Consider the following 21705-nt stretch of genomic DNA (forward strand, 5'->3'; position numbering starts at 1 on the left):
CCTACAGCAACAGAGAGCCACCTAATGTGGAACCGGGCTGTGTTTTGGCACGTTTGCGATGGCGCCCAAGGTGGAGCGCGGTGGGGCAGGCGGTGAGACCTCGCAACTGGCGCGGAGTCGCGAGGCGGCCGGGCAGGGAGGGGACAGTGCGCGGGAGCTGGCGGGCGGGGCCGGGCGCGGGGTGCGAGACCCTGCGGCAGATGGAGCCCTGTCCCCGTCCCCTCGGCCGGGTTCTGGCCCTCCGCCTGCCCTTCTCCGGTGTCGCAGCATGCAGCCGGAGTCAAGTTCCGCCTTTGTTCAGCAGCCCCGAGGGAAGAAAGCCAACCCCGGTGACTGCGGACGGCCAGGCGGTCTCCCAGGGACGGCGCATCCCCGTCCCGCCGCCGCACCTGCGCCCTGCCCGCCCTTCCTCCCAAGGCCCGGCAGGGGGCGCCCCTCGCCCCGCGCTCCCGGGCTGCCTCCCAGCCTGTTTCCCCATCCGAAAGACGGGATCTGCCGCCGCCCTTCTGCCCTTTTTTCAGACTTCATGAAAATCGCCCGAGTGGGAAGATTGGGGCTTGTAGAGACCGGAGACGCCAACACCTCCACGCTTCCTGGGAGGCCCTGCGCTCGTTTATTCTCCAGGGGCGCTTGGTGTGTCTGCGTGGGGCAGGGTCTCTCTGTTGCCCAGGCTGGGTAACCTCCTGGCTCCAGCAGTCCTCCAGACTGCCTCCTCACGGCGGCACACGCCACCCTGCTCACCTCTGTGCGTGTGGTACTGGGGCTGGAACCTTGGCGCTGGGCAGCCCGAGAAGAGCTCTCCGCAGAGACAGGAGTGGAGGGTCCGCCCCGGGGCGGCGGGAAGGTGTTCCAGCAAAGGGAACTACCAGGCAAAGCCAGCAGGGGGCGCCCAGCGGTTCCAGGACCTGGAAGGGAACCTCAGGGGCAGGCTGGCCTGGACCCGCAGGTGCCCAGGGAGGCGGCGGCAGAGGATGCTAGAAGCGCAGGTGGGCACACTCTCCCTATAGCGGGCCAGGCAGTAAGTGTTTCTGGCTTCCGGGCCCAGCCTCCACCATGCGGTTGCGTCTTGAAAGCAGCCTCTGCCTATGGTAAATGGATGGGGCTGGCTCTGTCCCCAGAAAACTTTACTGATGGAGGTCGAGCTGTGAACTTATCCGTTTCACGGGTAATGACGTGTTATTATTCTTTTGATTTCCCTCACAATCACTGGAAGTGTAAAAGCATTCTCAGTCGGGCTGTTTGGGGCTGTATAAAAACCGGGCACGCAGGGGGTGGGGCGGCTGCCAGCACTTTGTGCTGAGTGAGGTCCCGGGAGGACCTCACAGGGGAGAGACAGGCTAGGCGGGTTCAGGAAGTGGCTGCTGGCTGCAGGGGCGGGTGGGGAGGGAGGAAGGGGGTCAGGCCAGGCGCAGGTGCTGCAGACCAGGAGGACGTGCAGAGCTGACCAAGGCAAATTCCGTGTAGTGCAGCCGGTAGGGGTGGCCAGTCCTTAGATGTGGGTGACGGGCCTAGGTGCTGCTGGGCCCTGGCCTGAGCCCTGGGAGACAGCAGTGCCCCTGGCACACTGCAGTGGGCTCTGAGGGGCAAGTGTGGTCTGAGCTCGAGCAGCATCTAGGAAGACAGGTGGAGGGGATGAAGGGCATGAAGGAAATCCCAGGCCTGAGCTGGGAGAGCCATCCCAGTCTTCTCCAAGTGTGAGGAGAGGGGCCTCAGCACACGTCCCAGCTGCTCCTCACCAGCCACTGCACTCCCTCCCTCCATCTGTGCCCAGGCAGCTAAGAGTCCTCAGGCCACCCTTCTGAGCCTGGGGTCTCAATGGGGCGAGGGGGAAAATCCTGCCTCTCTGCCACCAGGGACCGGTGGCGATGTCTGTGGCTGTCCTGACCAGAGAAGCCCCAGTCCTGGCACGCAGCAGGTGGAGGCCAGGGACGCTGCTCAGCACTCTGCAGTGCCCAGCCGGCCCATCCCAGAGAACCATCTGGCCCAAGTCCAGTGCCCAGAGGGAGACCTGGCTCTGTGGTGTCTGGTCCCTTATCTATTCCATTTAGCAGTTGAGAACTTGGCGTCAAGAGAGGGGCAGTGACTGGCCCACGGTCACATAGCTGGTGCAACATGTCCTCGTTGGCTGCTGCCCCCGCCCCAGCATCAGCAGGGCCCTGCTCTGCAGGTCCCTGAAGGCCTGGCCTTCTCCTGTGGTCCAGCCTCTCCTCTGCCTCTTTGTGAATTTTCAGTTGTGTCCCCAGGTGGCTCCACCCTGCTCCTGGAAGTGTCACTCACCTTGCCACTCACTCCTGGCTCCTCCTCCCAGAGGCCTCTCCCTGGCCAGCTCCTCCTCTCCTTAAGCACTGGGGCTCCCTGCTCAGCCCTGGGCCCCCAAAGTCTTGCCTCGGGGTCATCTCACCAGCCCTGGCCTCTACCCCAGCTGGTCACCACTGGGCCTGTTCCCTGGATGCCCACCAGGCCCCTCTGCACTGATGGGGTTTGAGTTAACTGTCCATCTCCCCTCGTGGAAGATGGTCCTTTTTCAGGAGCCCAACTTGGTGATGAACATGTCCCCCAAAGACCAGATCACCCCAACCTCTGCTCTCTGGGAGCCCCACAGCTACTGATTTCTGTCCAGCACTTTCTGCTACCCCCATGTAACCTGGGTTGCCCCCTCCCCAGAATCTGCCCTCCACCCACCCAGCCCTCCCCGGGGCTTCTGAAATGTCAGCCTCGTGTGTGAAGCCACAGGCAGGAATTGGCTGCACTGTCTTTGGAATGTCCAGGCCCGACAACTGTGTCTGGCCTCCAGCAGGCACTTGGTAAATGCTTGCTGGCATTTGCTGGTAAATGCTCCCCTAAATGGTAGGCTGGTGCATATTTGTTGAGCCAGGCAGTGGGGACACAGCAGTGACCAAGCGACCAAGGCACACCCCAAGTGCTTCCCTGCTGGTGCAGCTAACATCCCTGGGGGCGGGTGAGAAGGGATGGGGACAGAGGGAGGTCAGGAGTAGTACATCCCGCAGAAAGACAGCAGGTGACAGTGATCCGTGCTGTGGGGGTGAAGTTTGAGGCTGAAACCTAACAGCCAGCTGTGAGTGTCTGGGGAGGGTGCTCCAGGCTGAAGGTGCAACCCTGCAAAGGGCCTGGGGCAGGGCCCAGCCTGCTATGCTGGAGGCTCCTGGAAGAGAGCAGAGGGAAGAGGGGAGAGAGGAATGAGGCTGGAGGGGACAGAGCAGGCAGTGCAGGCCCTGTGAGCCACAGAGGACTTGACTTTGACTCTGAAGGAGGTGAGAGCCATGGAGGGTTGTGGGCAGAGGAAGGGCCTGACTCTGGTGCTGAGAGGTGCTTTCTGGACCTTCTAGGTGGAGCTGGGACTGGGAGGGGGTGCGGTGCACAGGAGTGCAGCCAGAGACGACTGCACTGGTGCAGGTGGGCCACAATTCTGAACATGATCTTGTCCCAGCACCCCGCCATTCCTTCTGGCTTTCAGGCAGATGTCCCCTCTTGCAGGAAGCCTTCCCTGATTCCCCAGACTACATAGGGCAGCCTCACCCAGCTTTCCACTCACTTGGGCTTCTGCATCTGGGCCCCAAGCACGTGGTTCATGAGTCTGTGGGAACATGCCACATGTCTCTCCAGAGACCTTGTGACAGCAGGGACTTCTGTTTCAGTCACCACTGGACCTCCCAGGCACAAGGCAGGCAGAGGAGACAGACCTCCTGGCCCTTGGGGCCAGAGCCAAGGGCGTGCCCTCTTCCAGTGGACTTCCCTGAGCATGGACTATGTCTCACCCTCCAGTGTCCCAGGACCTACCTGTAGAGCTACATCTTTATTTGATGATGAATCAGGTTCTTACCGCGTGCTTGCTGTACACCAGGCACTGTGTGGGGCGGTGCTTGGCATATAGCACCTCACGAGTGCTCTGACCACCTGCCGTGGGAGCTGCTTATCACGAAGCCTGCTCGGCAGTTGAGGAAAGGGAGGGGGACAGGCGGTAAGTAGCTGGGCCCAGTCACACAGGTGGTGCCGGCCGGGCGGGCGAGCGCCGCACTCAAACGCAGGTCTGTCTGCAGGGCCGCACGGGGCTTGCGGAGCAATGAGAGGAGGAGCAGGGAGAGGGCGCGGGGCGGCGGCGGCAGTGGCGGGGAGAGGCCGGCCCGGACCACCTGCTCGCGACTCACGCGAGGCCCCGGCCGCGGGGTGGGGGCGGCGCTGCCGCTGCCGGGTGCTCCCGCCGGCTCAGGCGGGGCGGCGGGCGCCCCTTCCCCAGCCCGGCCCCGCCTTGGGGCGTGGCGTGGGGCGGGGCCTCGTCAGGTGGGCCGGGCGAGGGCGGGGCGGTGCTCGTGGGGCGGGGCTACCAGCTCAGGCCCCGCCCCGGCCCGGCCCGGCCCCGCGGTCCCGCCGCCTCGGTGCCCGCCGCCCAGCCACCCGGCGCCGGACGCCATGAAGCAGCTGTGCTTGTGCGCAGCCACCTCCTTCGCGGTAGGGCGGGGGAGGGCGCGGGCCCCTCCTGCCGCTCCCCGCCCCGGTCGCCCGCCCCCCGCCCCCACCCGAGACCCGGGAAAGATGCGCGAGGCAGGGTCAGGGTTGGGCAGCTTTGGGGACCGATGGGCCATTCGGGACACACAAGGGCACGCCAGGGGAGACAGTTTTGAGGCTGGATGGGAACAGAAGGACGTAGAGGGCACTTGGGGGGACAGTTTTGAGGCTGGATGGGAACAGGAGGACGTAGAGGGCACTTGGGGGGACAGTTTTGAGGCTGGATGGGAACAGGAGAATGTAGAGGGCACTTGGGGGGACTGTTGGGAACCGGTATGAAGATGGCTGGACCATTCGTGGACAGTGTGGAGGCTGTTCCCGGAGGGCAGTTGGGAGGAGAGGGGCATTTGGAGAGCAGTTTCAGAGACCACTGAAGGGACTGGGGGTTTTGATTGTGGTGGTTTTCTTTAGGATATTTTTGGGACAGATGGTTTGGGCGCTTGATTTTGGAGAATACTTCAGGCGTTTGGAGAGACATATAGGAATGCATATCAGGCTGTAATTTCAAATGGACAGGCCTTGGGATATTCAGGGAACAATTGTGCCAGGTGCAGTCTTGGAAGGGCAGATGGAACAGTGTGGCTTTGAGGACATGAATAGGGGCCTCTTGGGGGCCAAATGGGGACACTGGAGGGGTCGTTTGGAAAAGACTATGGATCAGTTTGCTGGAAGTGAGGTCGGAGAGGTGGCGTCACACTAAGGACCAGGGGGACTTGGACAGTGGGGGCAGTGTGTTGGGAGATCTCAGCTGTCAGGGTGGTGCTGGCAGTGGGTCTGGGTGGATGGCTGGGGCGATGGGCCTGGGGAAGATGCCAAGGGGGCGCGAGCTTGGGAGACACTGTCTCAGGCCCCCCGCCCAGGACCACCTCCCCCGCAGCTGCGGCTCAGCCCCACCGACCTCGGCTCCTGCCCGCCCTGCGGCCCCTGCCCCATCCCGAAGCTGGCAGCCAGAGGCGGGCGCCAGGCAAGTGCCCAGGGGCGGAAGGCCAGAGCCCAGAGCCCCTGCTGGGGGAGGGGGAGGGGCAGCGGCCCACCTGGCCCCACACACCTCTGGTGTGCCCACAGGGCCAGGACTGGGGCAAAAGTGACGAGCGGCTGCTGCAGGCCGTGCAGAATGAGGACGCAGCCCGCGTGGCCACGCTCGTCGCCCGCAAGGGGCTGGTGCCTACGAAACTGGACCCCGAGGGCAAGTCCGCGTGAGTGCCCACGCCCCAGGACTCGGGAGGCTGCGTGGGGCCAGGCGGTGGATGACCTCCGACCTCTGACCCCCAGGTTCCACCTGGCGGCCATGCGGGGTGCGGCCAGCTGTCTGGAGGTGATGCTGGCCCACGGGGCCGATGTCATGAGCACTGATGGAGCAGGTACTGCAGCCGGGGCCCCGGGGGAAATGGAGCTGAGTCCAGGGCTCGGCCCCAGCACAGTAGGCCCTGCTTCAAGTCCTGCACATCCCTTGTGGGAAGAGGGGCCCTCCACACCCCCACGGGACAGGGCCTTGCCAACCTGCTGTGCCCAAGTACCTCTCCTTGGCTGGTGCTAAGCAAGGAGGTTGGCATCTGTGAACAGGGAGTAACTAGGGCTCCGGCAGAGGGTGAATCAGAGGAAGCAGCTGGAACAGGGAGCCTTTGGGGAAGCTTCTGAGAAAATGACTGGGGTTCTTCCTGAGGTAGCCAGAACCACAGGAGGGACTTGAACTTGAGGCATATCGGAGGTAAAGAGATCAAGGAAGTGACTGAAGTAGGGAAGTACCTGGAGTTTGGGACAGAAGCTGGGCTCATGCGACAGCTGAGCTTAAGAAGTGTCTGGGTCGTGGCAGGAACAAGGAGAGTTTAGGAGGACCTGGGCTATGGGGCACAGCTGGGGCTTAGGAGTAGCCAGAGCTCTGGGAGTAGCTGGGGTAATGAGAGAATCTGGCTGCACAAGTTAACTGGGGACCTGAGGGAATAACTGGGAAATCATGGCCCAAAGGAGTAACTGGGATTCTTGGGGTGACTAGGCGTGGAGCAGAGCCATGTTTGAAGCTCCAGGGCTACAGGCATAGCAGGCAGGGTGCATGGAGTAGCTGGGCATTGGTAGAGTGTCAAACAGGGATGCAGATGGCCTGTGGAACAGCAGGAGTATGTGGATAAGCAGGAATACAGAGCAGACTGTGGGTTGTGATGGCAGAGCCAGAGCTACGGTGTAGTGGAACAGCTAGAGTAGCTGGGACATGGGGAGTAGCTGAAGCCGTAGGTTGGGAGTCCATGGGTGCAGTGTTCCTTAGATTATGAGGTGTTGGATGCCAACTGGCTGGGGTGGGAAGAGTCTCTGGCCACAGGGAACAGCAGTTTGGAGAAGTAGCTGGGGCTTAGGGACTTAGACACAGGGCAACTCAATACAGAAGACACAGGCTTGGGGAGCAACTGGGAACTCCTGGAGTATCCAGAGATCTAGTAAACTCTTCTTTCAGGTTACAACGCCCTCCACCTGGCCGCCAAGTACGGGCACCCACAGTGTTTGAAGCAGCTGCTGCAGGTCATTGACTTTCTTATTTCAGATACTCCCTGAACCTCCAGGTTCTCCCTAAATCCTAATATGCTTTGGCCTCTTTTACTTTTAAGCTCTAACTACTCCCTGGACAACCAGATACTCCCTACATCCAAGAGGCACTCAGTACCAGATGCTTCCTGAGCCCGTTTCCCCCAGCACTGTGTACCTTTTCAGCCAAGGCCACCCTCAGAGCTCCCAGTTACTCCCCAAACTCCCGGCTGCTCCCAAGCTCCCGGCCACTTTCTCACCAACTCTCTGAATGCAGAGCCACTTGGGGGACTGCCAGGTGGCTCAGCAGGCCAGGGAGTGGGGAGAGGGCAGCACAGAGCCTGAGATACTGGGAGCCCGCACGGGGAGGTGGTCCTAGAGAAGTCAGGCTCTGCTGCAAGTGACCTGCGTGTGCCCCTTCCCAGGCGTCGTGCGTGGTGGATATCGAGGACAGCAGTGGGTGGACAGCCTTGCATCATGCAGGTGGGTGTCACCCTCCCAGCGTGGCCGGAGGGTGCTGGGCTGAGTCGTTCTGCGAGGCTGTCTCCGTGGGAGCTTCCTGTGGCCTCTTTTTCCTTCCCAAGCCCTGGCTGGGTGGGGGGCATGGGGCCCCGTGCTCCTTAGCGCCTTTGAAGCTCAGGCTGTCGCCCTGTTGAACGGGCGAGGGGTGCTGAGGTTCAGAGCCTGCCCGCAGAACGTGGGGCCCGGCTCGCCTGACCCAGGGTGCCGCCTGTTGATGCCAGGTCTTCGTGGGGACAAGGGCGGTGCCGTGCAGAGTCCAGTCCCCCCAGCAGCTCCTGGAGCCCTGGCAGCCAGCGGCTTCGCCATCAAATCCATACCTTCCCGAGGGAGGGGAGGACCCCCCTCCGGAGCCCGAGCCCACCAGTCAGGCTTCCACTGGTGACGCAGGAAACAAAATTGGGTTTGAAAGTTCAGGGTTTTAGTCACTGTGTACACGCCTCGTGCAGCTTGGAGTACGCTGCCACCCGGTGGTGGTGACACCTCCCGTCACTCTGGAAGGTCACTGGTTTTGTGCCCTCTGCAGATATCTATGGGGTACCTAGCGTGTGGCAGGCGTTGTTCTAAGTGCAGTAAAGAACACCCAACTCCCTCAGGGGCGCAGCAGGGTTCAGGCAGAGCTGGTTGACTGGGTTCTTCGCTGAGTCAGACTAGGCCTCAACAGGGCGAGATGGCACCACGGCGCTCAGCCCTGCCTGTGCACCAGAGGAGAGGCTGGCGGATCAGCTGGGCCCGCCAGAGGGAGCCGCCGGGAAGCGGCAGGCCAGGGTCCTAGACATGGCAGTCTCTGCCTCTGAGCCCACGCGGTGGCCCTGGGCCTGGCTGGGCCTGGGCTTCCTCATCTGTGTGAGGAACGCGCCTTTGCTATGGATCTCCTGGGGGAGGCGGGAACCTGTCGCGAAATGGAAGGCCAGCTTCCACCCAGGCCGGAGGTCACAGGAAATGCCCGGGCGCTCCGACTCCCTCTGTTCTCCTTCAAGCGGCGGGTGGCTGTCTCTCCTGCTCAGAGATGCTCTGCTCCTTCAAGGCACATCTGAACCCGCGGGACCGGGTGAGTGGCTATTTCAGAGAGATCCGCTCCAGGCTCGCTGCCCAGGGCGGCAGCACCCGGGCTCCCTCTGCCAGGTGGCAGCGTCTGGGGAAGCTCGGGCCGCCCTGCGGGCCTCCGTGCCTCAGGCCAGGTCTCACACTCCTCCTCCTACCAGTCGGGCACCACGCCGCTCATGATAGCAGCTCAGATGAGCCACACGGACCTGTGCCGTCTGCTCCTGCAGCAGGGGGCTGCTGCAAATGACCAGGACCTGCAGGGCAGGTGGGCATCTCCCCTCCCTCCACCAGCACCTGCTGTGGGGCCTCAGCAGGTCTCGCACGCTCTCTGGCTGGGGAACCTTGTCTTCCTCCAAGCCTGGGTTTGAGGAGGGGGCCTGGGGAGGTCCCGGCCCCTCAGCAGCCGCCTCCCCTGGTAGGACAGCCCTGATGCTGGCCTGTGAGGCGGCCAGCCCTGAGACAGTGGAGGCGCTGCTGCAGGGCGGGGCCCAGCCGGGCATCACTGACGCACTGGGCCAGGACGCCGCCCACTACGGTGCCCTAGCAGGGGACAAGCTCATCCTGCGCCTTCTGCAAGAGGCTGCTCAGCGCCCCTCCCTGCCAAGTGGTACGTGAGCGCTGTCCTCTGCGATTTTAGGCCCTCCTCCCGGGTGCTCCTTGTAGGCGGTTTCTCAGGCCCTTTTGGCTGCTGCAGATAGTTTCAAGGCACCCCATGCCTACTGCATGATAGAGGTTTCATGGCTCCTGGCGTGAGGCAGTTTCAGGGAACTCAGGAACATTTTCAGGGCTCCGGGGTCCACTCTGATCTTCTGGGCCATCCTCATTCTTGGAACTTCGCCTCTCCTAAGACGTGACACCCCACCCACCCCATCCTGGAAGTGCCATCGTTCTTTCTCAGAGTTTCATGGTCTCTCCTGTTAACATTCTGCTAACTGGCGGTTTCCCACCGTGAAAGCCCTGGTCCTGGGCAACTGGGAGCCTTCTCAGGTCCCCTGGGCCCACCGTTGCCCTTCTTGAAGGGAGAACGGAGCCCCTGGACCAGAGTGCCTGACCCTGCTTCCCTCTCTCCCCTGCCCCCTAGAGGATGACTCAGGCGAGGCATCGTCTCAGGTATGGACCCCCCAAGGGTGAGACCCCTCCCCGTGACACACTCACGTCTCCTTGGCCCCAAGTGTTGACAGAAAGGGAGGAAGAGATGGACCCCTGCCCCAGGTTGCACCCGGGGACATGTTTGGAAGGAGTATGACCTGCAGGGTGTGCTGCCACCAAGCAGCGGTTGCATGCACATAGTTCCCCGAACCTCGGGGACATGGGGAGATGGGGCCAGTTCACCGGGCCGGGGCCCGGGGTTGGCGAGGGCTGCTCTAGTCAGGCAAGAGGCGGGCTTGGCTTCTTTCTCTCCCCGCCATCGGCACCTCAGCTCCGTGGGGGAAAGAAGCTGTGGTTGGCCCCAGCCAGGGAGAATGCCCAGGCTCAGAGGGCAGAGCACAGAGCAAGCTCAGGACCTGCGGGAGGCCGTCTCGTCCCCCGGTGCTGGGAGGAGAGAGGATTCTGGGGCGCCAGGGCAGGTGGCTGGGAGGGTAACTGGGCGGGTGGGCTAACGGGGTGGCTCCCACGCGCCCCCTTCGCCCTCTGCCCACCAGAACTCTGTGTCCAGCCATGAACAGCGAGGGGCTCCCAAGAAGCGGAAGGCGCCTCAGCCGCCCGCCAGCATCCCAGTGCCGGTGAGGTGACCTGGGCCTGGGGAGGGCTGGGGACCCCAGGCAGGGACTCTGGCTCCCAGTCGGGCCTCATCTAAAGGTGGTGGGCACCGGGTGGGGAGCGGGGCAGGACGATCAAGAGGCCTACGAGGAGATCGTGCGACTGCGGCAGGAGAGAGGCCACCTCCTGCAGAAGATCCGGGGCCTGGAACAGCACAGAGAACGGCAGAAGCAGGAGGTCAGGAGGCAGCAGGCCTGGGGGGCATTCCTGGGGGAAGAGCCTTGCCTTTTCCACCTTCTCCTCCCTGCCTTCCTCTCCTCACTGCTCCAGGCACGTGGGCTTCCCACTGGGCCTCCAGCCTGCCCCACTGGGGCCTGCCTCAGGGCATTTGCACTGGCTGTTCCCACTGCCCAAAATGCTGTTCCCTCGGATGGCCCCATGGCTCCCTCCTCTCCTCCGTTGCTCAAGGCCAAACACACCTCCCCTCCCAGCTTATTTAGCTGCATCCACCTGCTGGCTTTGCAGCCTGCCTTCTTTCCATTATTAGCTCTCACTGCCTTGGCTTGCTGTGGGTTGTATTCATATCCACTGGGTGCAAGGCTCAAGGGAGGCACGTTGCCAGTGTTGGGCTCCCAGTAGATGCCCAATAAACGTTTACCGAATGGATGGATATTAGGGTGAATGAATCAATTAGTGACCCCCAGAGTCTGGCCCAAAATAGGCACCCGCGAGAACTTGTCCAGGGATGATCGGACAGAGTGGAGGCGGGGCAGTAGGTGAGGACCCCCGCCGGATCCGACCCTTGCCCCTTCTCCCCGGCAGCCGCAGGAGGCGGAGGCCAGCTCGCTCCACAGCCTGGAAAGACAGGTAGGCAGGGGCGGGATGGGGAGGCGGTGCGGGCAGCCTAGCGGCTGCCCCTTCTTTCCCGTGAGAGGCACTCAGCCCGCCACCTCCCGCCCAGGTGCGAGAGCTGCAGCAGCAGCTGGCAGAGAAGCAGGAGGAGAAGGAGAGCCTGGGCAGAGAGGTGGAAAGTTTGCAGAGCCGGCTGTCCCTGCTGGAGGTGGGAGCCGAGGGTAGGGCAGGCAGGGGTGGGCGGAGCAGAACCGGGACGGGGCGGGGCCAGAGCCAGAGGGGTTCAGAGCCGGCAGCCGACAGGGTGGGGGCGGAGCCAGGGGCACGGTGAGGGCGGAGCTAGGCCCAGGGTGGGGCCTCGATCCTGGGCGTGGCATGACAGCCACACCAATGAGCATACAGCCTCATCCATGCAAACGCACCAGAGCGGCTGCTGCCTTCTTCAATATATATTTGTTTTATGTGGTGCTGAGGATCGAACTCAGTGCCTCACGCGTGCCAGGCAAGCGCTGTACCACGGAGCCACAGCCCTAGCCCCCTCTCTTCAGTATTAAAGCTCAGCCCTGGTTGGGCGCCGTGGCTCATGCCTATCATCGCAGCGACTTGAGAGGCTGAGGCAGGAGGATCGCACGTCCAAAGCCAGCCTCGGCAACTTAGCAAGACCCTAAGCAACTTAGCAAGAACCTGTCTCAAAATAAAAATGTCTGGGGATGTGGCTCAGTGGTTGATGCTCCCCTGGGTTCAATCCCCAGTGCCAAAAATAAGAAAAAAAAAATTTAAATGCCAGCCCCTTTGATGCATCCTCCTGAACCCACAGTGACAGATGCACCCTCAACTACACACTCCCCATGGCGGGCACTTCTCCCAAGGGGTGCACACAAGGACCCATATGCGTCCTCTAGTAAAGCACGCGTATAAACGCAGCTGATAGGCACACAAACTCATGCAAGTGTGTCGTGGCACGCACGTCATACATGTGAACACAGCAGCAGGCCACACGTGCACAACACACCACAAATACAAAGGCATAACATTTCTACAGACAAAAGGACTTGTACACATACGAACACACAGACTCAAGTCAGCCACACTCGGTCAACTGAGCATAAAGCCCTCACTCGCCAGTCACAGGCACGGACAAGGGGGGGGTCTCAGTGCACGCACCCCAACACCACACCCTCGCACACGCCACACGCCCACAGCCTGCTTGGCATGCGGAGCAATAGCATGGCCCACCCTCCCCAGACAAGCCCAGGTGCGGCTGCCTACCACCCCATCCTGGGGGCCCCTCACTCAGGAGGGCAACGTCCGCTGCACACGTGCCATGAAATGGGGTGCAGACACCATGTATCTGACAAAGAGTTAATGTCTGAAATATGCAAGAAATTCATGCAACTCAATGGCTAAAAAAAGCCCCGTTTAAAAATGGACACAGGCCGGGCGGCTGCTCTGGCAGAGCGCTTGCCTGGCACCATCAAAGAAATCAGGGCAAAGTATGTGGTTGGTACTCAGTAAACAGGAGCCCAGCAGTGCTCATGGGTGTCCGTGTGGGAACAGCCAGGCCACTGTGGACTATTTGGGGAATAGGGGGTGGGGAGCAGGACCCCGAGCCACTGTCCCCACCCCCAGAGCGAGCGGGAGAACACCAGCTATGACGTGGCCACCCTGCAGGATGAGGAGGGGGAGCTGCTTGATTTTCCAGGTGAGCCGGGTCCCTGTCCTCCCTCCACATGTGTGTCCCAGGACCCGGGAGAGCCTTGGCCAGCCTGTGGGAGAGTGACATGGGAGGAGACGGGAGGGACGTCACTCCACCTGCTTCAGCCTGTTCTGGAGGCCCTGGTGTTCCACTGCAGACCCCCTGCTCCTGTCCCTGTGTCCTGGGACCCCGGGCCTGACTCTGTGCCCCCCACCAGGAGCTGAGGCCCTGCTTTCCAAGCAGCTGAGCCCGATGGCCCAGGAGCACCTGGCTTCATTGCAGGAGCAGGTGGCTGCACTCACGAGACAGAACCAGGAGCTCATGGAGAAAGTGCAGGTGGGAGACCTGAGGCGGGGGACAGATGTGCAGAGCTGGGTTCCCGGGAGCCGGGTGCCAGGGAAGGCCCCCAGGCTGCCCTGTGCCCCTGCGGTCCCTTCAGTCCTGGCCTGGCTGCCTCCCCACCCCAGATCCTGGAGAACCTCGAGAAGGACGAGATGCGGATGGAGGTGAACAGTCCTGCAGAGGTTGTCCCCCTCGTCCTGTATGACTCTCTCCGGGCGGAGTTTGACCAGCTGCGAAAGCAGCATGCGCAGGCCTTGCGTGCGCTGGAGCAGCAGGCGGCAGGGCAGGCCCCCGCAGCAGAGGAGGCCGCCCGCCACCACTGCGAGGACATGCATGCCGGAGTCCACGGCAGCGCCAACGACGCCCCAAATGGACCAACAAGCGCAGAGCTAAATGGCCCCGCGGATCAGGAAACCAGAGTTAACGGAGCTGAGAACCCAGGTGAGGAGGCTGCGGGAGCTGAGGCCACCGAGGCCAGGACTTTGGAAGTAGCCACCGCAGTGCCCGAGGCTACAGCAGCTGCGGATGCGGAGGCCGCGGAAACGGAGGGGGCGGGAGCCCTGGCGGCCCAGGTCATCGCAGTGAAGGCTGTGGACCGGGCAAACACTGAAGCCGCGGCCACTGGAGCTGGGGCCACTGGCTCAGAGGCCACCGAAACAGAAGCAAACCATCCAGAGAAGGCCTGCAGAGTGGGTGGTGAGGAAGCGGGGCTCCCAGGCACCCGGGCTGCACACGTGGAGGCTGCGGGCTCTAAGGCCGCGGATATGGAGGCCCCCGGCCCTGGGGTCCCCGCTGGCCCTGGCCTACACCCTGGTGCTGCCGAGGCCTCGGAAAAGCTGCAGGCCGAGCTGGAGACCAGGATCCGCGGCTTGGAGGAGGCGCTGCGGCAGCGAGAGCGGGAGGCGGCTGCCGAGCTGGAGGTAGCCCGCGGCAAGTGCGAGGCTGCGGAGGCCGAGGCCGGTCGGCTGCGGGCGCGGGTGCGCGAGGCCGAGGGCGGCGGGGCCGCTGGGGGCAGTGGTGGTGACACCGGCCAGCTGCGGGCGGCCCTGGAGCAGGCCCGGGAGGACCTTCGGGACCGCGACTCCCGCCTGCGGGAGCTGCAGGCGGCCTCGGCCTTGCTGGACGAGGCCCGGGCCGGCCGGCTGCTGGCCGAGGAGGAGGCCCGGGGCCTGCGGGCGGAGCTGGCCCGGCGAGAGGAGGCGCGGCTGGAGCAGAGCCGGGAGCTGGAGGCGCTGCGGGAGCAGCTGGCCGCGGCCACGGCCGCCGGGGAGCGGCAACGGGCGGCGGCCGCCGAGCTGGGCCAAGCGCGGGATGCCGCCGAGGCCCGGGCCGCAGAGCTGGCCGCGGCCTGCGAGGAGGCCCGGCGGGGCCTGGCGGAGCTGCGCGAGGCCTCCGAGGCGCTCCGCCAGGCGTCCGTGCCGGCCTGCGAGCACCGCCGGCTGCAGGAGGAGGCCCTGGAGCTGCGCGGCCGCGCGGCCGGCCTGGAGCAGGAGGTGGTGGCCAGTGGCAAGGAGGCCGCCCGGCTGCGGGCGGAGCTGGAACGCGAGCGCGCGGGCAGCGTGGCCCGCTCGGAGCACGAGCGCGAGGTGGGCGCGCTGCAGGCCGAGGTGGCCCGGCTGCAGGGCCAGCTGGAGGAGCTGGCGCGGAGGCACGAGAAGACCAGCGCCGAGGTCTTCCAGGTGAGCCCAGCCGGCCGCCCGCCCGCGGCTTTGACGGACAGCCGCGGACCCTGTGGATGCTGGCAGGTGGGCGCGGGCCGGCCCTTCTGACCTCCTGGCGCTTCAGCTCTTCTTGCTAATCATTTCGACCATTTTGACCTCAGTTTTGGAAAACGGGGATCTGGTTAGGAAGCCTCCCAGGCTGGAGGGTGAGCATCTTTTCCGTGTAGCTTTGCACGGCTCACCCGCGGGGGTGAGGTCGGATCAATGGCCCCCTCTTCTTAGAGCAGTGACTCCCCCCATGATGCTCTTTCTCCTAATGTCCATTTTCTCTGGCGGTCATGTTGACCCTGTACCTTCTTCCAGCTGGCTGTTTTACCATGTCAGAAAAATGCTCTTATAATTTTCGACCTTTTGACCAAATTCTAAAAAGAGGATGTTATGAGCAGGGACTTTGAAAAAAATATTTTTAGTTGTAAAGAACTTTATTTTTCCAGTGGTGCTGAGGATGGAACCCAGTGCCTCACATGTGCCAGGCAAGCGCTCCGCCACTGAGCCCAGCCCCAGCCCATGAGCAGGGATTTTTGATCTCGTTATTTTTAACCAATGGACTTGGTTTTCATTTATTTATTCATTTTTACAGTATTGGGACTGGACCCAGGGCCTCACACATGCTAGGCGAGCATTCTACCCTTCAGCTCACCCCAGCCCACTTTTTATTTTAAGGCAGGGTCTCTCAAACTTGTTGAGGCTGGCCTTGATAACTTGTGATCCTCCTGCCTCAGCCTCCCAAGCAGCTGGAATCACAGGCATGTACACTCCACCCAGCTGAGGCTTTTATTTTGTTTTGTTTTGTTTGGGTTTTGTCCTGAGGGTGGACCTTTTGACTTGATCTCTTAAATGACGACAAAAAAGCAGCTGTTTGGACAAATATGTGATAAGAAACCACATTCATCGACTGTTATGGGGGCAGAATCTTCCTCTCTGCCTCCGTTGGCTCATCTGTGTGATGGAAACAGCAGCAGTCCCTGGTTCATAGGTGGACTGTGTGGGTTTGTTTCTGTAAGCCAGCAAGGACCGGAACAGGCACACGTGGTCAGCAAGCCCCAGCAGAGTCGCTCTTTTCCAACGCACTCTTTCAAACCCCTTCGATTTTCAGTTCTCTCTCCGGGGTCCACAGTCTGACCAGTTATGCCCATCTTCGTGTTCATTTTCTGAACGTAGCCTTCTGCGTGATGACTCCTTAGAATAGACACCACTGGTTTCTCTAACACTGGTAATATAGCCCCGCTCTGCTGGCTGGAGCAAGTACTCATAATCCATTTTCCCCTAGGGCTTTTTATCTTTTTTCGTGTTTTGGTTCTGCGAATGGAACCGAGGGGCTCTCTACCACCGTGCCACGCCCCCAGTCCTTTTTATTTTATTTTGAGACAGGGTCTTGCTAAGTTGCTGAGGCTGGCCTCCAACCTGCCATCCTCCTGCCTCAGCCTCCCAAGTCTCCGGGATGACAGGTGTGTGCCACCACCGCACCTGGCACCCTGAAACTAATTTTTAGAAGCCAATCCCCCTTCCAGGAACAAATCTTGCCAGGCGAATGTCACCCTGATCTTTGTTTTAGTGGATGTAGCCATCAACTTTCCCATGTTTGTTAGCTTTTCCTCCAATTCCCTTTTACTTACCTTTTGTAAGAAATCTACAAACTCGCACCAATGTGAGAGAAAAGGACATCAATGGTAATAGGAAAAAAATAACAACTCTAACTCAAATTCAGCACCACGGACCAGGCGTGGGCCTCAGCAAACGCCACGGCTCTGCAAAGTGGCAGCTATTATTTCCCTTTATTTTCTATCAGAGGAAAACATGGCACAGAGAGGTGAAACCTCTTGTCCCAGGACACACAGCTCGCTAGTGTGCCAGAGGTGCGTGGAGGTCAGAATGTGCACAGGGCCAAGAGGAATTCAGGGCTTCCAGGGGTCACACCTGCGGGGTCAGCGTGGGTTTGAATGTCCTCGGGCAAAGAACCCCGGGGTCCCAAAGCCCTGGAGTTACGCGGGGCTTGGGCCGCAGGTGCAGCGGGAGGCGCTGTTCATGAAGAGCGAGCGGCACGCTGCCGAGGCGCAGCTGGCCACCGCGGAGCAGCAGCTACGGGGCCTGCGCACCGAGGCTGAGAGGGCACGCGAGGCCCAGACCCGCGCCCAGGAGGCCCTGGACAAGGCCAAGGAGAAGGACAAGAAGGTGGGTGAGCCCCCGCGTGCTGCGTCAGGCCCGCGCAGCAGAGGTTGGGAAGACTGAGCTGAGGGTCCTGGAACCACCCATGGTCCAGATGGGAAAGGGCGCAGGGTCGCTGGGGTCGGCCACGCCCACCGAGTGAGCAGTGACAAGCCAGGCCCTGCGCCCTGCAAGTCATCCTCACTCCAGATGCACATAAGCACCAAGATAAATCATCCCCACTTGAGCAAACAGGCACAGAGAAGTGAAGCCACTTGCTGAAGGTCACACAGCCAGGCAATGGTTCAGCCAGGGTGTGAACCCAAGTTTTCAAGTTTTGGTCTTAAAACAGCCGCAATAATGATACCGACAGCAGCACCGCCAGTGGTTGACGGCCGTTTTCCTCACATTACCACTTTCACCTGTGACCCTAAAAGCCAGAGAGCACTAGCTCCATTTTCCTGGTGAGCAAAGTGAGCCTCCAAAACCTGAAGTGGGGCTCAGTCACGCACATGCTGCTGGTCGGGGTGGGACCCCCACATCCTGGTGAGCTTTCCACGAAGGTACACCTGACCTGGCTCACTGTGGCCTCGGACGAGTCACTTGGCCTCTGAGAAGTCTTTTCCTCTAAACTGAGGAAACTGCCATTGGGCCAGGTGTGGTGGTCACAGCTGTAATTCCAGCTGCTTGGGAGGCTGAGGCAGAACTGCCAGTTCAAGGCCAGCCTGGACAGCTTAGCGAGATCCGCCTCAAAAACACGCGCTGGGGTGTCACTCAGTGGAGCTCCCAGGCCACTGTGCAGGACACGGAATTGCAGTTGGCATTATGGCTTTTGCTCAGTGGGGTCTCCCTCTCCCAGGGGACACTGGGGCTGGCCGGCCTCTGGGGTGATGTCCTGGCCTGCAGGGTGCTCAGCAGTGTCCCTGGCCTCCGCCGGCTCCAGGCCAGGAGCTCCGCAGTTGTGACAACCACAGATGTTCCCAGATGGGGTCCGTGTCCCCTGGGCCACGTCGCCCTGGGAGAGTGTCTGGTCCACAGTACCGTAGGTCCAGCACGGAGCCAGCGTGGCCAGTTTTCTAGGCAGTTTAGTCTTAGTCTCAGCCCAGAGTCACAGCCACATAACAAGTGGTGACGCTCCCACTTCAAAGGTGAGGGAACGGGGCCAGGGGTGGTCACCTTCCCCCTCAAGAGGGGTCGGGCCTACCCTGCTTGATGACACCTGTCATCTCAGCCACGCAGGAGGCTGAGGCAGGAGGCTCATGAGTTCAAGGCCAGCCTCAGCAATTTAATGAGGCCCTGAACAATGTAGAGACCGTCTTTGAATAAAAATAAGAAGGCCTGAGGATGTAGCTCAGTGGTGCCCCGTGCCAACAAAAAAGGGGGGAAACAGGGACTCGAGCCAGGGCTCTGGGACCCCAGCCCAGCCAAGCTGGGTGGTCGACGCTGCCGTCCACCAAACTGCCCTTCCAGGCAGACGCCGAGACCCCCAGAGAGGATGGGATCTTTCTCTGTCAAGGGTCAGAAACAAGGCTGAGTTCCAGGCCACAGGCTATGTCTGCCATGCCCACTCCTCTGTGGCCTGCGGACACAGTGTGACGCAAGTGGCATGGCTGCCTGCCAGTGAAGCCCCTTCACACTCCACACTGTGAACGTGGTGGACTCTCCGGTCACAGATGATTCTTTTGACGCTTTCCTCCCAACCATGCAAAGGCATGGGGCCTGCTTTGCGTGGAGCAGGGCTGTCGGGAAGCAGGCAGGGCCAGGCTGCGCCCAGGCCTGGGGCTGCCCACCATGGGGTGTACCCGTCTCCCTCCCTGCTGGCCGCTGAGGGCCGGGCCAGCTCTGGGCCCAGCGGCCGCTGACAGCAGCCCCACCTGCAGATCACAGAACTGTCCAAGGAGGTCTTCAGTCTTAAGGAGGCCCTGAAGGAGCAGCTGGCCCCCGCCACGCCCGAGGTGGAGGCCCTGCGTGGCCAGGTGAAGGTTCTGCAGCGGCAGATGGAGGTGAGGACCGCGCTGGCCAGAGGGGCCGAGCACACCGGCCCGGCACAGGCCCGGGGCCAGGTGGGGCAGGATGGCGGGCACTCGTGCGGGATACTGCCATTGTGGTCTTGGCTGCCGCCTGGTTCGCCGTGCAGACTCAGGTGAAGGGGCGTCAGGCAGTCTTGGGGGTCCTGCCTCTCTGAGCACCCTCCCCACGCCCACAGGAGGCTGCCCGGGACCACTGTGCCGTGGTGGCCCTGTACCGGAGCCACCTCCTGTACGCCATTCAGGTGAGTCACCGGCTCACGCTGCACCTGGCACCCGCCTGGCTCCGGGTGCACCTCTGCTGCTGCTGGGTCTCCGCTTCTTTTTCTGGGGGTGTGAAGGGAACAGAGGAGGCTGGGCAGGTGCACCCTAGCCTCTCTCTACTCCCCACTTGCATCCCAGGGCCAGATGGATGAGGACGTGCAGCGGATCCTCAGTCAGATCCTACAGATGCAAAGACTCCAGGCCCAGGGCCGCTGAGGCTGGGAGGCTGCACGACCCCCAGGCTCAGAACCCAGGCCCTGCAGCCAGCCCCTCAGACCAGCAGCTCCAGCCCCGCAGGGTGACGGGGCTTGTCAGTCACTTGGAGACCAGCCTGGGTCCCTCCCTGACTGGCCCTAGTGGCTCCATCACCGAATCTCGTCGCTGCACACTGTGGTCAGTCTGGTGTCCCCTCCTGCCCACGGGAGCATCCGTGACTCCTGTGTCCTCCCAGGTCCCATCACCAACACCAACGCAGAAATAAAAGATTCTGTGCACAGGACAAACGCACACGTGGCCTGATTGCCAGGCGTCTGCAGCAGGGCCGGGAAGGGTGGCCAGCTCATCAGTGGGATGATCACGACCATAGTGCAGCGTTCAAACAAGAGCTGGTGCAGGACAGCGCCCCACAGCTGGCCGCTGGTGCTCGCTGGCCCTGGGTTCCTCCAGCCCTGGAAAAGGAGAACAGCAGAAGCCAGGGGCCATGGCCACGCCTGTGACCCAAGCAATGAAGAGGCCCAGGCAGGAGGATCACAGGTTCCCGGGCAGCCTCAGCAACAGTGAGACCCTGTCTCTAAGTGAAAAGTAAAAAGGGCTGGGGATGTGGCTCTGTGGTAGAGCGCCCCTGGGTTCAGTCCCCGGTTCAAAAAATGAAATAAGATCCAACAATGGGCACGGTCTCTGGTGTCAGAGACTGCACCTCTTCCTGGCCAACACCACCGGCACCTCCAGATCCAACCCATCCAATCTCCCGTACTGGAACTGGGCCCAGGCAAGGGCTCTGCCCCTGACTTCGTCCCAGCCCTTTTTAGTTTGCATTTTGAGACAGGGTCTCACTGAGTTGCCCAGCCTGGCCTCAAACTTGCCGTCCTTCAGCCTCGGCCTCCTGAGTTGCTGGGATGACAGTCTGTGCCACAGTGCCTGCCAACTTTCCTCACGAATCTCACTTCCTACCTGGGTGTCATCCCAGGCAGGGGCGCGGGGGCTGACCCAGCCTCTCCCTATCCCTCCTGCAAATCCCCGGAAATCCCCGAGGGCTCTTGGCACTTTCCAGCTAAGGGAGAGGAGGCAGGGTGTGGCTGGGAATTTCCTGGTGGTGTCCAGCCTGTCCCTGGGGATTTCCTTGTGTCCAGGTCAGGCACCATGTGCAGGAGGGTCTCAGCTGACCCCAGACACCCTGGAAGTATGCAGAATATGGGGCGCTGCTTCTCCGGGGCCAGGGTTCCTGGTCGCTGTGGCCCGAGCCTAGTATGGGCAGGGGAGGCCGTCCCTGGCCCGAGTGGGCCACAGCTCTGCACTGCTGCTGGTCCCCGCAGCTCTGGGGTCTGTCGGCCCCTCTGGTATCTCTTCTCCAAGTCCCTTTCTCAGGAGTCTCTCTTTCCATCTCTCTCCTCTGTCCCTCGGTCCCCACCTGCGACCTCCTGTCCCTTCTCTGACTCCATCTCTCCTCTGTCCCTCGGTCCCCACCTGCGACCTCCTGTCCCTTCTCTGACTCCATCTGTCTCCTCTGTCTCTTGGTCCCCACCCTGGTCCTCCTGTCCCTTCTCTGACTCCATCTGTCTCCTCTGTCCCTCGGTCCTCACCCTGGTCCTCCTGTCCCTTCTCTGACTCCATCTCTCCTCTGTCCCTCGGTCCCCACCTGCGACCTCCTGTCCCTTCTCTGACTCCATCTGTCTCCTCTGTCCCTCGGTTCCCACCCTGGTCCTCCTGTCCCTTCTCTGACTCCATCTCTCCTCTGTCCCTCGGTCCCCACCTGCGACCTCCTGTCCCTTCTCTGACTCCATCTGTCTCCTCTGTCCCTCGGTCCCCACCCTGGTCCTCCTGTCCCTTCTCTGACTCCATCTCTCCTCTGTCCCTCGGTCCCCACCTGCGACCTCCTGTCCCTTCTCTGACTCCATCTGTCTCCTCTGTCTCTTGGTCCCCACCCTGGTCCTCCTGTCCCTTCTCTGACTCCATCTCTCCTCTGTCCCTCGGTCCCCACCTGCGACCTCCTGTCCCTTCTCTGACTCCATCTGTCTCCTCTGTCCCTCGGTCCCCACCCTGGTCCTCCTGTCCCTTCTCTGACTCCATCTGTCTCCTCTGTCTCTCGGTCCCCACCCTGGTCCTCCTGTCCCTTCTCTGACTCCATCTGTCTCCT

At 61.8% G+C, this 21705-nt stretch overlaps 1 protein-coding gene across 7 annotated transcripts; it reads left to right on the plus strand.

Annotated features, from left to right (window-relative positions):
* Positions 1 to 583: 583 nt before the first annotated feature.
* ANKRD24 (ankyrin repeat domain 24) lies at positions 584 to 19904 on the plus strand. Of its 7 annotated transcripts, none has more exons than XM_079114484.1 (21): positions 584 to 986; positions 5402 to 5488; positions 5590 to 5720; positions 5797 to 5885; positions 6971 to 7035; positions 7464 to 7521; positions 8538 to 8608; positions 8763 to 8869; positions 9024 to 9211; positions 9686 to 9714; positions 10248 to 10328; positions 10435 to 10542; positions 11128 to 11172; positions 11267 to 11365; positions 12787 to 12859; positions 13011 to 13189; positions 13321 to 14874; positions 16921 to 17088; positions 18942 to 19064; positions 19268 to 19333; positions 19491 to 19904. In XM_079114484.1, the coding sequence occupies exons 1-21, from the start codon at positions 972 to 974 to the stop codon at positions 19566 to 19568; spliced, it is 3414 nt and encodes a 1137-aa protein (XP_078970610.1). In that variant the 5' UTR covers positions 584 to 971; the 3' UTR covers positions 19569 to 19904. The 7 variants fall into 7 exon arrangements, with proteins under 7 accessions (XP_078970610.1, XP_078970609.1, XP_078970611.1 ...); XM_079114483.1 differs by lacking the exon at positions 584 to 986 and adding an exon at positions 4337 to 4467; XM_079114485.1 differs by lacking the exon at positions 584 to 986 and adding an exon at positions 4337 to 4467 and having other exon boundaries at positions 13071 to 13189.
* The last annotated feature ends 1801 nt before the right edge of the window (positions 19905 to 21705 follow it).

This window comes from Sciurus vulgaris, assembly GCF_902686455.1.
Source record: "Sciurus vulgaris genome assembly, chromosome: 16".
NCBI classification, from domain to species: domain Eukaryota; kingdom Metazoa; phylum Chordata; class Mammalia; order Rodentia; family Sciuridae; genus Sciurus; species Sciurus vulgaris.